This window comes from Musca autumnalis, unplaced genomic scaffold, assembly GCF_047663935.1.
Source record: "Musca autumnalis isolate F117 unplaced genomic scaffold, ASM4766393v1 scaffold_2, whole genome shotgun sequence".
In the NCBI taxonomy this organism is placed as follows: Eukaryota; Metazoa; Arthropoda; class Insecta; order Diptera; family Muscidae; genus Musca; species Musca autumnalis.
The window spans coordinates 83,454,058-83,468,913 of NW_027411755.1; the positions used below are offsets into that span (position 1 = coordinate 83,454,058).

The 14,856-nt window shown below is 36.1% G+C and overlaps 1 protein-coding gene across 1 annotated transcript in view; it reads right to left on the reverse strand.

The window, feature by feature from the left end:
* Positions 1-14,856, reverse strand: part of LOC141394178 (uncharacterized) — a 322,066-nt gene that overhangs the window by 9,620 nt on the left and 297,590 nt on the right. Inside the window, exon 6 of the mRNA XM_073968141.1 lies at positions 10,201-10,401. Within this exon, the coding sequence (XP_073824242.1) occupies positions 10,201-10,401 (201 nt within the window). The remainder of the gene's footprint in view (positions 1-10,200; positions 10,402-14,856) is intronic.

Here is a 14,856-nt window from a genome sequence, read left to right on the forward strand (position 1 = left end):
TTCGCATCCTGTTTAATTCATTTAGTGCTTCATTATTGCAAGGTTTCTTGCCCGTTAGTTTATTGCAGTCCAACTCCTTTATACGTAGTCCCTGCAAAGATCTTACTCTACTAAGAACCACGTAGGTTTGACCTTCTTCAAACAGTTTCGCACCTAAGTATACGACTGCGTGATCCACAGTGCTGGCCTGCATTTTATGTATTGTAGAAGCCCATGATAGTATTAAAGGCAACACACATCTGTGTGTATCGCTCCCGTTGTTTTGTTAACCTGGCTTCATATTCTTCAGGCGTTTCTGACGCTATCATCTGTGTGTGTCGCTCACGTTGCTTTGTTAACCTGGCTTCATATTCTTCAGGCGTTTCTGACGCCGTCATTTGTGTATATCGCTGACGTTGCTTTTTTAACCTGGCCTTATATTGCCCAGGTGTTTTTGACGCTAATTGTTCCTGCCGTTTCTGTAATCGACTATTTCTATCACCTTCACTTTCTTTAGCTCGTTTTGCTTTATACTTTTCTTTCGCTTTTTGAAGCCTTCGTTTACGTTGTGTTGCAGTTTCTGTTTTATTTGTGTTTGTATTTTTTATATATTTTTTACCATTTTGTTCCCACGAGTAATGGACATTTAAACGGTCGACCCCCCAGAGGTCCAATAAAGGGGCAAGGCTATGTACAACAAGATGCGCCTGAGTCTTGAGGGGAAAACCCTAACGACATACCATTTTTATCCACCCTAATGCCATACAGTTCTCGGCGCGTTTTAACCTTTCACCTTAACTTGGGTGGTGTACCGCTAACAACGTATCGGTTGATCTGTTAGAGGCTTTCATGCACCCCAGCCAGACGCCAATCGACTCCAGTGTGAAACGGATTTCGTACAAACATACGAGTATTTGGGGTCTTAAACCATTGTTTTGATGAGGCAAATTTTCTTCATATGAATAGTATGGTGTAAAAATCATGAAGATCATTCTGGTAGAGTTCGAGAGGGCTATACTGGGACGACCATGTGTGGAATTTTTTTATGTGATCGTGACCAGTAGTTTTGATTTTGCTGCCAATCGTTTTAGTGCGAATTTGATTTTCCTGCCAAAAAACTAAAATATTTGCATTTTTGTCAAATTTTCAATGCAAATTACACTTTTAACTGCTAATCATCTATGTGCGAATTTTATTTAACTACCAACAATATTTGGAAAAATTAACGCATTTTCACAGAGAAATTTGTATTTACCAGCCAAAACTAAAATCACGTCATGCGACAGTTGCTAACTCATGTACAGGTTCTTTTGTACAGAAGGAAACTGTTTTTTGTTGATCATTTGTAGACAACCTATGATATTATGGAAAAAAAAATAATTAGGCTTTTTTAGTCGTGGGAAGACTTTCTACGAACATATAATAATAATTAATTTATTGTTGTAAAATAATAACAGTTTAATCTCGGGTTCTGTTGTTTTTAAAATTTTAAAACAACAAGTTTTATTTAAAGTGGGATGTATTTAAAATTGATTTAATTTCGGTTTACATATGCTCCTACGAGATTTTTTAAATGTTTCTGATGAATTCGCATTTAAACAAATTCATCGGTTACGTTTATTCTTGAGCTCTGGTCGTCATAAAATTGGGGAAGAGTTCTTTGTTTCAATGCAAAGAACTGATGAGTCCAAGTGGCGTTGGACAAAACTAGTATTATTTGCCGTTCCCAAAATTAAATCAATTTTAACTACATTCCACTTTAAATAAAACTTTTTGTTTTAAAAATTTAAAAACAAAACCCGAGATTAAACTGGAGTTATTTTACAACAATAAAATAATACATATCTCAACAAAACTGACAATGTGAATCTAATAATAATTAATAATAATTATTAATTATTCCACAAACATCGCAGAAGGGACAAGGGGACTTCTCTCATATCACATCTTCAGGTTCAAGACATATTTATTTTGTCACCTGCAGATTACACAGAAATTGAATGACAGATGTGGAAGCAAGTATAACGATAGTAATTGTTATTTAATTCCATTTTGGTTCTTTCAGCTGATACAAAATAAGCTTTTTGATTATATGTTTTTAATTTTTCGCTATTCCTCTCCAAATAGTTTTCGGATATCAAGAAATCTGAAGCTGAATATTACATGAAGAGCCAATTCTTTGGCAGGTGAACGAATCGGATAACTGCCACTTTTTGGCAGCTAAAAATATTAAAGATAAGTGCGAAATTCGCTTTGCTGCCACAAAATGCGTACAAAACTTGTTTTGGCAGCTAAGTCAAAACTACTGTATATCAAAAGCAAAACCTGGCAAGGAAAGTAGAAAATATCACCTTTACATCGATGTAAAGTAGGCTGTTGTAGGTTGTCAAACAACAGAGATATCGCAATAGTCGGTAATGCATCCCATTTTCCGATTTTTTTGTAATCACGCTACAGGTCGCAATTTTGATAGGATCGTCACGAATTTTTTGGAAGTTGATGCGCGTCCCAGAGAGGTAGAAGCCTATTAAGTTTGGTGATGGTCGGATAATATTCAGGAGTCGGAATAAGCAAAGAGCTTATGTGGAGAAAAGTCAACGTTTTTTTCTTATACGAATATGTCCGCTTCTGGTAGGAGTATTCCAAAAGGAAAGCCATTGTAATCACGCTACAGGTTGGAATTTTGATCGGATAGTTATGAAATTTTGGGGTTTGATGGGGGACCCACAGATGAAGAGGCCTATTGATTTTGGTGATAGTCGGATAATGTTTAGGGGTCGGGATGGGGAAAAACTCATGTGGAGACAAATTCAAAGTTTTATTCTTTGTGAATATATCGGTTTCTAGTTGGGGTATTTCAACGGCAAAGCCTGTCAATGGAAGAAGAAAATATTACCTTTACATTGGTGTAAAGTAGGTTGGCGAATGTGGTCAAACAAGGGAGATACCACAATAGTCGGTAATGCACCCAATTCATCCACTTTTTTGCAATCACGCTACAGGTCGCAATTTTGATCAGAAATGTTGGTTGCTTATATGGGTCCCAGAGAGAAAGAGGCATATTGTGTTTGTAAATAAAAATAGGTAAAAAAACTTTTTATGTTAAACGGTTTTATGTTAAACATACATTGCAATGTTTAAGTTAAATGTACTAAAAAGCAAAAAATTATAAAATAGATACAGTCGTGGGAATTATAAACATATGCATAGACTAGACTAAAATAAAACCGTGGGGAACGTCAATTGTCTACAAATTATCGACTTAATGTGCGATAGAAGAATCGTTTAATTCGTCGTTAGGCAGTTGGCCCGCAGACGGTGAGATAATTACTTACTATTTTCTTGCTCATGGAAATTCCAATAGTTATACACTCCATGTAAATAAAAGAGATGTTTCAACTAGTTTATCGTTGGACATTCACACTGCTGGCTGGCGAGGAATCGTTTCACTGCTCGTAGTTTGTCTTTAATCGACAAAGTAAAACTCGCTTATAATCGATCTTGCTAGCTTGTTTCGACATTCTAGCCCTAGTTATCACACGTCCATCGTTGTCGGTTGAACAACTGCCTAATTATAGTGTAACATTACAAAACAAACATTTTAATCAACGATTGTAGACAATTGACGTGCCCCACGGTTTTATTTTAGTCTAGTCTATGCATATGTTTATAATTCCCACGACTGTATCTATTTTATTATTTTTTGGTTTTAAGTACATTTAACTTAAACATTGCAATGTATGTTTAACATAAAACCGTTTAACTTAAAAAGTTTTTTTACCTATTTTAATTTTCTAGTTTTTAGTTTTTATTTCGCATCCTGTTTAATTCATTTAGTGCTTCATTATTGCAAGGTTTCTTGCCCGTTAGTTTATTGCAGTCCAACTCCTTTATACGTAGTCCCTGCAAAGATCTTACTCTACTAAGAACCACGTAGGTTTGACCTTCTTCAAACAGTTTCGCACCTAAGTATACGACTGCGTGATCCACAGTGCTGGCCTGCATTTTATGTATTGTAGAAGCCCATGATAGTATTAAAGGCAACACACATCTGTGTGTATCGCTCCCGTTGTTTTGTTAACCTGGCTTCATATTCTTCAGGCGTTTCTGACGCTATCATCTGTGTGTGTCGCTCACGTTGCTTTGTTAACCTGGCTTCATATTCTTCAGGCGTTTCTGACGCCGTCATTTGTGTATATCGCTGACGTTGCTTTTTTAACCTGGCCTTATATTGCTCAGGTGTTTTTGACGCTAATTGTTCCTGCCGTTTCTGTAATCGACTATTTCTATCACCTTCACTTTCTTTAGCTCGTTTTGCTTTATACTTTTCTTTCGCTTTTTGAAGCCTTCGTTTACGTTGTGTTGCAGTTTCTGTTTTATTTGTGTTTGTATTTTTTATATATTTTTTACCATTTTGTTCCCACGAGTAATGGACATTTAAACGGTCGACCCCCCAGAGGTCCAATAAAGGGGCAAGGCTATGTACAACAAGATGCGCCTGAGTCTTGAGGGGAAAACCCTAACGACATACCATTTTTATCCACCCTAATGCCATACAGTTCTCGGCGCGTTTTAACCTTTCACCTTAACTTGGGTGGTGTACCGCTAACAACGTATCATTTTTAGCCACCCTAACGCCACACAATCCTCAACACGATAAACAATCTTGACTTGGGTGGTGGATTCAGGCTGGATTAATCAGATACCTAAATTACAGATTCAATTTCTAAATTTAAATCTTAATTAGGAGGGTTGGCGTTTTTTGTTTGGGATGACGACTTCTATTTTGTTTTTCAAAATAGTCAGGCTTAATCCCATAGTCGTTGTTTTAATATTTTATTAAAACAACTTTAATTTATTAGTGGAAAAAAATTGGCGGTGTTTACCAATCGGTAAGGCAGGGAATACTATAGTTTCAGATCTCGCCACAGATCTTCATCAGTTCAATTATTTCTTGTTTTTCAACAAGAAACTTTTTATACCCAAGTGTCAATTGCTAGCTCAAATAGATACGTGCGCAAAGAAACACTCTGATCGAGAATTTCTTTGGCACTACCTAAACTCTAGCAACTTCACTTGCAAACAAAACCAAATTTTTCCCACTGCTATGCGTTCGTCTATTCTCGACGAAAAAACACATAACTAATTTGTTGGTATTGCATACTACAGCAATAAACAACATTTTGACGGTGCCCGGTCTCACAATTAGGAGGGTTGGCGTTTTTTGTTTGGGATGACGACTTCTATTTTGTTAATTGCCAATTTTTTTCCACTAATAAATTAAAGTTGTTTAAATAAAATATTAAAACAACGACTATGGGATTAAGCCTGACTATTTTGAAAAACAAAATTTAAATCTTAATTATACGCCATTTAGTGGCTGCGCCCATCTTAAATATTGAGGTTGTATAGTGCACTGTATTCTTCTTGTCAAGCCCTGTTATTTGATACCCATATTGGTGGGATTGATAAAAAAATTTTTATCAGCCATTTGGTAGCGGCGGCCATCTTAGATTTCAATTTTGCATAGTAAATTGTATTCTACTTGTAGAGACCTTTCATTTGATACCCATGTTGATGGGATTGATAAAACCTAAGTTATCCGCCATTTTGTAGAGGCCGCCATCTTGGATTTTAATTTTATATAGTACATTGTATTCTACTGGTTGATCACTTTCATTTGATACCCATATTGATGGGATTGATAAAACCTACGTTATCCGCCATTTTGTAGCGGCCGCCATCTTGGATTTCAATTTTTTATAGTATATTGTATTCAGCTTGTTGAGCCCTTTAATTTGATACCCATATTGATGGGATTGGTAAAACCTACGTTATCCGCCATTTTGTAGCGGCGGCCATCTTGAATTTATAATGATAATGAATAAACATAATTGTATTGTCACCAAAATCCAAAGTGTATACAAAATTTCAGATTAATCGGTTGACAGGAAGAGGGTGAAATTTGAATTACTAAATTTGACCCAAGAATAAATAAAACCATTTAAAAAAGTCGTCCCTTTTTTTATGAAATAATAAGGTACACAGCTCAACTCGATTTACTCACAACTATTTTCATCATTTATTGTGAAAATTTACCTTGAAAAAATCAATACTTGGACATCAATTATTAAAAAACGCGGACTTCGTTGGCGACACTGAACATTTTAAATTCGTTTCACATACGTTTCATTACCATTACAACAAAAACTATTTAAAATCCGTTGTTTATTTTGGATATTATAATATAATAAAAAATTCCCAAATAGGGTCACTTTGACCTGTTCTTATGCCCACTTACTAAACAGGATGCGTATATATTTTTTAAAACTAAACGCAGAGGGATCCTATCAACAATATTTGACACTACTTAGTGTAAATTGATATAATTGTTTTTCGAGTTTTGGCCAGTTTTTTTTCGGAAATTTGCCCACTGTGCATTGATTAAACCCGACTTGTTTAAAAATGATAAACTCATATATTTATAAAATGAATAACTTAATCAATGATGAAATGCTTATTGACATATTTATTTATAAAATAGAAAACTTTCTACTTTAATTTACTTATCTGAAGCAAAGACATGTTTAATAACTTGAAAATCCAGTATATGTTTCTTTTAATAAAAAAGATATTTAAATATATCTAAACATGCGTATTTTACTTTTTGACGATTTTATAAAATAGAAAATAATCTGGCAGTCCTGGCTGGCAGATGTATTGAAAAGTACAAGGCCGAAATAACTGTCATACAGGAAATACGATGGATTGGGATAGTCGTCACAACAACACCTAAAGGTGACGCACTGTATTATAGCTTCCATGACACAAAACATGAGTTTAGTTGCGGTTTTGTAGTCTGTAGGAGGTTAAAACATCTGGTCTCCAGATTCACCCCAGTGAATAAAAGACTTGCTACAATACGGAAAAAGGAAAATTCTTCAACATTTGCTTTATCTGCGCTCATGCTCCAACCGATGACAAGGACGAACAGACCAAAGATATATTCTACGAGCGCTTAGAAGAAACATATGTCCGTTGCCCTGCCCATGACATTAAAATTATTCTAGGCGATTTTAATGCCAAAATTGGAAAGGAAAATATCTTTGGCCCAACAGTCGGGAAATTCAGTCTCCCTAGTGAAAAATCTGATAATGGAATGATGCTGACAGACTTCATATGGTAGTTAGCAGTACCAGATTTAAGCATCTCGATATTCATAAGGGCATCTGGCTGTCTCCAGATCAAAGAAATCAAATTGGTCACATTGTGATGGATGGAAGGCAATCATCGGGCATTTGTATGTACTATCGTTCCGAGGAGCAAACATAGACTCGAACCACTACCTTGTTGCAGCAAAGGTACGCACCCGGTTAAACGTAGCAAACAAAACACGAACAGACACAACACGGAAGTTGGACATCGGTAAGCTGCAAACACAAATACAGCCCCAGCATATTCGACTCAACTAGCCCAATTGCTTAATGAAAGCACTCCCCGTCCCGATAACATACCAGCACAATGGCAAAATATTGCCCACTCCATGCAAACAACAGCAATATCCATACTTGGATACCAGAGACTTCCACCAAGGAACCCGTGGTATGACCAGGAGTGTCGTGCTGCTCCCGAAGAGAAATGCGGCATATAGGGCTATTCTACAATCAGTAGAAACGCATAGCGCACGAGGGAGGTATCGGAAGAATAGAGGAGAGGGGAAATGTCTTTTCCACAGGAAAAATAGAGAAATGGAAAAGCGGGAGTGTGAAAAAATCGAGATGTACAGGAGACAGAATGAACTCCGAAAGTTCTACCAAAGGGTGAAGCATCAAACGGATGGCTTTGTTACAGGCACATCCTCCTGTAGAAACCAGCAAGGTAATTTGGTAACTGATACAGATAGTGTGTTCAGGATATGGAAAGAGCATTTTTTCAAACTGATGGTATCCAATACTAACGAAGATACCACAGGTCCAACCCCAGAAGATGGTATTGAATGTATACCGCCCGGCCAAGATGAGGTAAATACAGCAATAAACCTGAAGAATAATAAGGCAGCAGGAGCCGATGTCCTACCAGCCGAGCTGTTACAAAACCGGAGGCGACACGCTGATAAGGTGTATGCATCAGCTAGTTAGCACCATCTGGCAGGAAGAACACGTACCCGACGATTGGAACGTGAACATCCTATGTCCAGTCCACAAGAAGGGAAATAAGACTCTGTGCTCTAATTACAGGGGCATAAGTTTACTCCCTATTGCATATAAGATAGTATCTGGCACATTGTGTGAGCGATTAAAGCCTATGGTTAATGAAATAATTGGACCCTATCAGTGCGGCTTTAGATCGGGCAAATTCACCATTGACCAGATATTTACCCTGAGACAAATCCTGGAAAAGACCCAAGAAATACAGATCAACACCTTCCATCTTTTTGTCGATTAAAAAGCAGCCTTGAAAGGAATTTACTGTTACCTTTGCAAAAGTCGAAAGGGAATCTGCTAAAGTCGTTCTGGCAGTAAACGTAGATAAAACCAAGTTGACGGTATCGACGCGTAATTTACGTAATTACAATTTTGAGGTAGTAAAGGACTTCGTCAACTTGGCACCACCATAAACACAACAAACAAAATCAATTGTGAAATACGAAGAACAATAGAATAGCAGTGCTTGGTGAGTTCGGGAGAAAAATTCTTCGAAAGATCTACGGGCCAATCTGCGATGACGGCGAATATCAACGTCGTATGAATAACGAGCTGTATCAACTACACAACGACATCAATATAGTTGAACGAAACGAGAGACAACGATTGCCATGTCATAAGAATGAGTGGTGATGAACACGCTAAAAAGGCATATAAATATGGGCCGCATGCAGGTTCACGCAAATCTGTAACGCCAAAGCTTCGTGAAAGACACATCAGAAAGCTACATATCCCTGATTGGGAAAATACAGCAGTAAACAGGGAGGATTGGTGATCTTTTCTTAGTTCGGCTTACGAAACAAATGTTCTGTAAAAAGCCAGCTAAGTAAGTAAATAAGTAATTACGTATGTTCAGATGAGGCCATTAAAACTGAACTCGATCTAACAAAACAAAACCTAAATATGGTTTTCCGCTATTTGGTCTCTACTTTCAAAAAATCCTGATTAGAAGCTGTTTGCACACGATTACCTTAAAAATGTGGCACAGTGCAATATCTGCTCTTGTTTACTCGACATTCGTTAGTTTTTTAATAATTGTTTATATCTAGTACAGAAAAATGCTTTATTTAAGATTAACTAAGTACCAAAAGTAAAACGAATTCCTACTTGGAGATACTCGTTTAGAATAAAATTCGTATTTTGAAGAGTATGCAAGTCTAAGGACGGCACACATATTCGGCAATGATACAACATTGGCAATATAAAGTGGCAAATCACGCAGCAGCAATATTTGTTGCTAATTAAGCTTGCTCGAATGTTATAAAACTTTCCGGTTTAGGCAGCCGTGCAGCCACCAAAGACAGACAAACTGCAGATCAGAATGGCATCTTCAACAAAAAACCTGAAGTCTTCGGTGTTCTCATGTTGGCGGCTCCTGTGTAGATATTTTGCGTTGGTGTTGTCATCGTCCGCATCGCTTTTCGTACTTCCTTTCCTTTAGCATTTGCGCTATGACTCAAAAGACCACTGATCTGCCAGTGGTCAAGGCAGCAATTAATTCGATATTCTCGTGTTGTTCACTTTTCGATATTGGGTAGCAGTGACGACGTTCGTTATAAGTTACGAGGTCTCCACCTTTTGTTACTGTATGAACATACATATGTATGAATGTTTGCAATGTTGCTGGATGTGTTTTCTTAACATGGTTAACTGATTTTAACTCTTTCACATTTCATTTCATTCAATTTAAGACATTCTCATCAGATTTGTTGTCATTTCATCGCTTGGAATGTTGTCGAGTATATTACTGAAATTAATGAGCATTGTATATCCTTCATTGATAGCACGGGGCCACAAAATGGAGCTTAAAGGGTACAATTTTGGAAACCTCTTTTTAGACTAAAAGAATAGATTAGAAACTCAAAAGGATAAATGCGCAATAAGTTATAACTCTGAGATATGACATGGTTTAGTGACGTAGTTAGTAGGGTATTTTTGATTTGACATGTCTTAAGCCACAAGCAAATGATTATATCAATTTAAAAAATTCATACAATTAAATTTAATTATAACTTACCTTTTCAAGTGAAGTTCACTCTTTCCCACGTAGTCACAATCCTTCTCTGGACATTTAAAACTTTCAATTGAATGTGAGACTAAATGAACCTTTAGCAGGGATTGGTTATGGGTGCCATAGTCACAATTGTCACGAGGACACACAAAGCGACAGTCCGGCTTAGAATCATGATGTGTCAGACAATGGGCTTGTAAACTTCGCCTAAAAAAGGAATAACAATAAAAACAAAGCAAAAAGGTATGAACTAATTTTTGAGCTAAAACAACAACAACAACAGAAATAAGAAAAATGTTGAGTGAAAAAGGCAATAAGGACACATGGCTGAGGATATTTGCATAGAATGTTGAAGTTTATTACAATCAAAATTAAATGTAACATTTGCACTTGCACAGTTCTGTGTCAACCCTTGCCTCACTAATTAGATTAAATCAAAGTTATTAGAATTTGCACGACATTTGTTGAAATTTTAGGCAATTTTCTAGTCATGTCTGATGACGGGTAGAAAACAGAACAGTGAAACGTGCATTTTTATTTGAGAAACAAGTGAATGTGGCTTGCTTGTGTAAAACGAAAGAAAAAAACTAACATTTGCCAAACCAAAGACCTGATTCATATGACCTAAAACATGTCCACAACGTTTGCACAAAAAATATCCAAACATAAAATATACCTTTTAATTGAATGTAGCAGTTTCATGTTTGAATGAATAATAAAATCTAAATCATTAAAAACGTTTTCGTGTACATAAGGAATTAACTTTAATTATAATTATCGCCTTGATTTCAAGTATTATATGCAGATGGCGATTAATACCTTCCAACCGATTCATTCTAAAGGTAATCACTAGTTTCGATTATATTGCAAACAATTAGCCGGAACATTGCTGCTGCCAGTCTGCTGATATTGTCGGAGACATGTTATTGAAACCATTTCCTCCATAAACTACATAACCACGTCAATGGAGAGACTGAATCATATCAAGCTTGCAGAACCGGGTCCGAGTTGCTGGCCCGTCTTTTTGTTTTTAATGACCCAATGATGCTGATTAGGATTTATAATTGTTCCTGTTCCCTATCGTTATCCGAACAAGATTTAATTATAAAAGTTATCAAGTAAGAACGGCGTTAAGTTCGCCCAGCCGAACTTTTTATACCCTCCACCAGAAACTGTAATGAAGCAAAAAGGAACAATTAGGTTTCCTTTCGTATTTACTAAACTCTTCCTCCTATTCCTTGCTGTAGCAAAATAGCAAAGTTACAGAGAGAAATCATTCAAATTAAAACGCAAAATTATGAATGAAAAGTATCAATAAAAGTTGACAACACTGTTGATATCGGTAGGACATAGCGACAAGTTTATTTTTGTGGGTAACTCGAAAAATGAGTTACAGAATTCCACAGCTGATAGCTTTTTTGCGAGTAAGTTTTCTACACGGAGGAAAAAAAAACGCCTCTCTAACACATGTCCCAAACGCATTTTGCAGCAAACATATATTTGTCTGCAATCAGTCCCAAACTTAACATATGTTTGGGTCCTGAAAACAAATATATGTTTGGGTGCAAACAAATAATATGTTTGGGTGCAAACAGATATTTGTTTGGTGCAAACAAATACAAACCCAAAAGCTTCAAAAAACAAACACATGCACCAGTGGGCGCTTTCTGAGAGCAAGGGAGCGTAAATTTCAATGTGAAACACATTGAAATGTATGCTCACTCGCTCTCAGTAAGCGCTGACTGGCTATCTCAAACATATACACACATTTATAAATGGTGGTGGTTTATTGAAAGGCATAGAAAAAAAAGCAACACATAGGTACATAAAAAATTCCAATGAAATACATAACAGACTTTAATAAAAGAAGAACTGAATGAAATAATTTATAAAAAGTCGCACTTTTAAAAAGAAACAAGTAAAAAAGCGTTAAGTTCGGCCGGGCCGAACTTTTCATACCCTCCACCATAAAATATTCTGAACTAAAATGGAATAATTAGTTTTCGTTCCTGTCCCCAACTTTTAGTGGTTACGTTAAAATGTCAGATAATGTACATAAAATGCTTCCTTCGGGAGGCCCTTTTTATGGTGCCTATATCTAACTATGTATGTTGACAATTTTTGGTGGGCTAGAAATTGGGAGGTACCGTAATATAGTTATTATAAAACATGGACCTATGTTGACAGTTTTTGATGGGAGACTTTAATGTCAAATAACTCCCAATTCGGTTAAAAATTGTAGCTAGAATCCTCAAAATACCGAAAATCGGTACATAACATGGGAACTTCAAATGTCATTAACAGCTAGTTCGGAGTTATGTGGGCTATACGAAAATATGAACTAAAATGAACAATTTTTGTTGCAGAATTTTTGTTGGCTTTTAAATTTAAAATTACAGAAAGTTCGTCCCAAAAATAACATTTAAGTAAAATCCTCAAAGTACCGAAAATCGGGTAGTATCGTTATATTGGGGCTATGTTGAAAATTGTTGATGCAGATGTGTGGTGACCACTACAACCTTCAAATGTCAAATTACAGTTAGTTCGGTTAAAAATTGTAGCTTAAATTGCCAAATTACTAAAAATTGTGAGGTACCGTTATATGGGAGCTATATCTGGAATGGACCTATGTTGACGGTTTAATATTGTAGCTAAAATCATAAAATTACTGAAAATCGGGAGGTACTTTTATATGGGGGCTTTATCAATACATCGACCTTTCTTGACAATTTTTTGTTGAGAGGTGTGGTGACCACTAAGAATTTCAAATGTCAAATGTTCAAATTACAGATAATTCGGTTAAAACTTGTAGGTAAAATTCTCAAAATACCGAAAATCGGGAGGTACCGTTATATGGGGCTATACCAACACATGGACCTATGTTCATAATTTTTTCGAATATAAGTTTTTTGGTCACTAAGAACCCTAAATATCAAATTATAGCTAATTCGGTCTAGAAATGTGACATAAAACGTCAAAATATCTGAAATCGGGCGGTAACGTTATATGGGGGCTATTCCAAAACATGGAACTATGTCCACTTGTTTTGTTATATAAGTTTATTAACACTTAAGAGTCAACTTGTAGCTAAATCGAACTGAAAATGTAGCTAAAAACGTCAAAATGCCCTAAATCGGGGGTACCGTTATATGGGGGCTATACCAAAATGTGGACCGACATAGCCCATCATCGAACTTGACCTGCCTGCAAACAAAAGACGCATTTTCCCAAAATTTCAGACAATTTTGGTGGAGAGGTGTGGTGACCACTAAAAACTTCAAATGTTCAAATTACAGCTAATTCGGTTAAAACTTGTAGGTAAAAATCTCAAAGTACCGAAAATCGGGAGGTACCGTTATATGGGGCTATACCAAAACATGTACCTATGCTCATAATTTTTTCGAATATAAGTTTTTCGTCACTAAGAACCCTAAATATCAAGTTATAGCTAATTCGGTCTAGAAATATGATAAATCGTCAAAATACCTGAAATCGGGGGTACCGTTATATGAGGGCTATACCAAAACGTGGGCCTATACCCACAACTTTTGTTATATAAGTTTATTGATACATAAGAACCCTAAATATCAAGTTATAGCTAATTCGGTCTAGAAATGTGACTTAAATCGTCAAAATACCTGAAATCGGGGGTACCGTCATATGGGGGCTATACCAAAACGTGGGCATATGTCCACAACTTTTGTTATATAAGTTTATTGACACATAGGAACCCTAAATGTCAAATTATAGATAAATCGGTCTGAAAATTTAGCTAAAAACGTCAAAATACCGTAAATCGGGGGGTACCGTTATATGGGGACTATACCAAAGCGTGGTCCTATGTCCACAAGTTTTGTTGTATAAGTTTATTGACGCTTAAGAGCCCCAAATGTCAAATTATAGCTAAATCGGTCTGAAAATGTAGCTAAAAACTGCAAAATACCGTAAATCGGGGGTACCGTTATATGGGGGCTATACCAAAACGTGGACCTACAGTCTGTCGCAAAAATTAGTATACACCGTTGAAACCAAAATGTATTAGGGATAAATATCACTATAACTTTTTGAAAACAACAAACAATTAGTTTTATTTGATAGACAAGAAGGTTGTCTTCCGTAATAACAATTAAAAGTGCGCAATATTTGCATACATTAGCAAATGTACGGTTCGAATCCCAAAAAGGCCAAAATGTATGTCGCAAAAGTTAGTATACAACGGAGAATCCTCGTGGAACTGTGTAAAAAATTCTTGATATTTTTGAACAAATGAAACTAAATCTGTACTTAAGATCATAAAGAGTATATTAATTGGTTTAAATGGCAGTTATAGTACTTATAGTGATCGGAAAATCCTCAAAAAATGGTCATCTACAAATACAACAACTGTAGTGACAAAATTCCGGGTGTTATGTCCTGTTTATGAATTCTAAAGCCATGAAATGCTCAGAAAAGCTCTAAAGTTTCAATATGGGGTGATCTTGATCGAGTTTCGGCTTGTCCTGTTAGAAAAAAACGGGAATTTCTTGAAGGAAACCCATATGTTTGAGGCCATTGCACTTTTGAAACATGTAATAATCCTTAATCCTTACACATAAGGACTTTCCTTTTGAGTTAATTTTATCATAAATGTTGTCCCTTTTCATATTCCCACCAAAAGTAAAT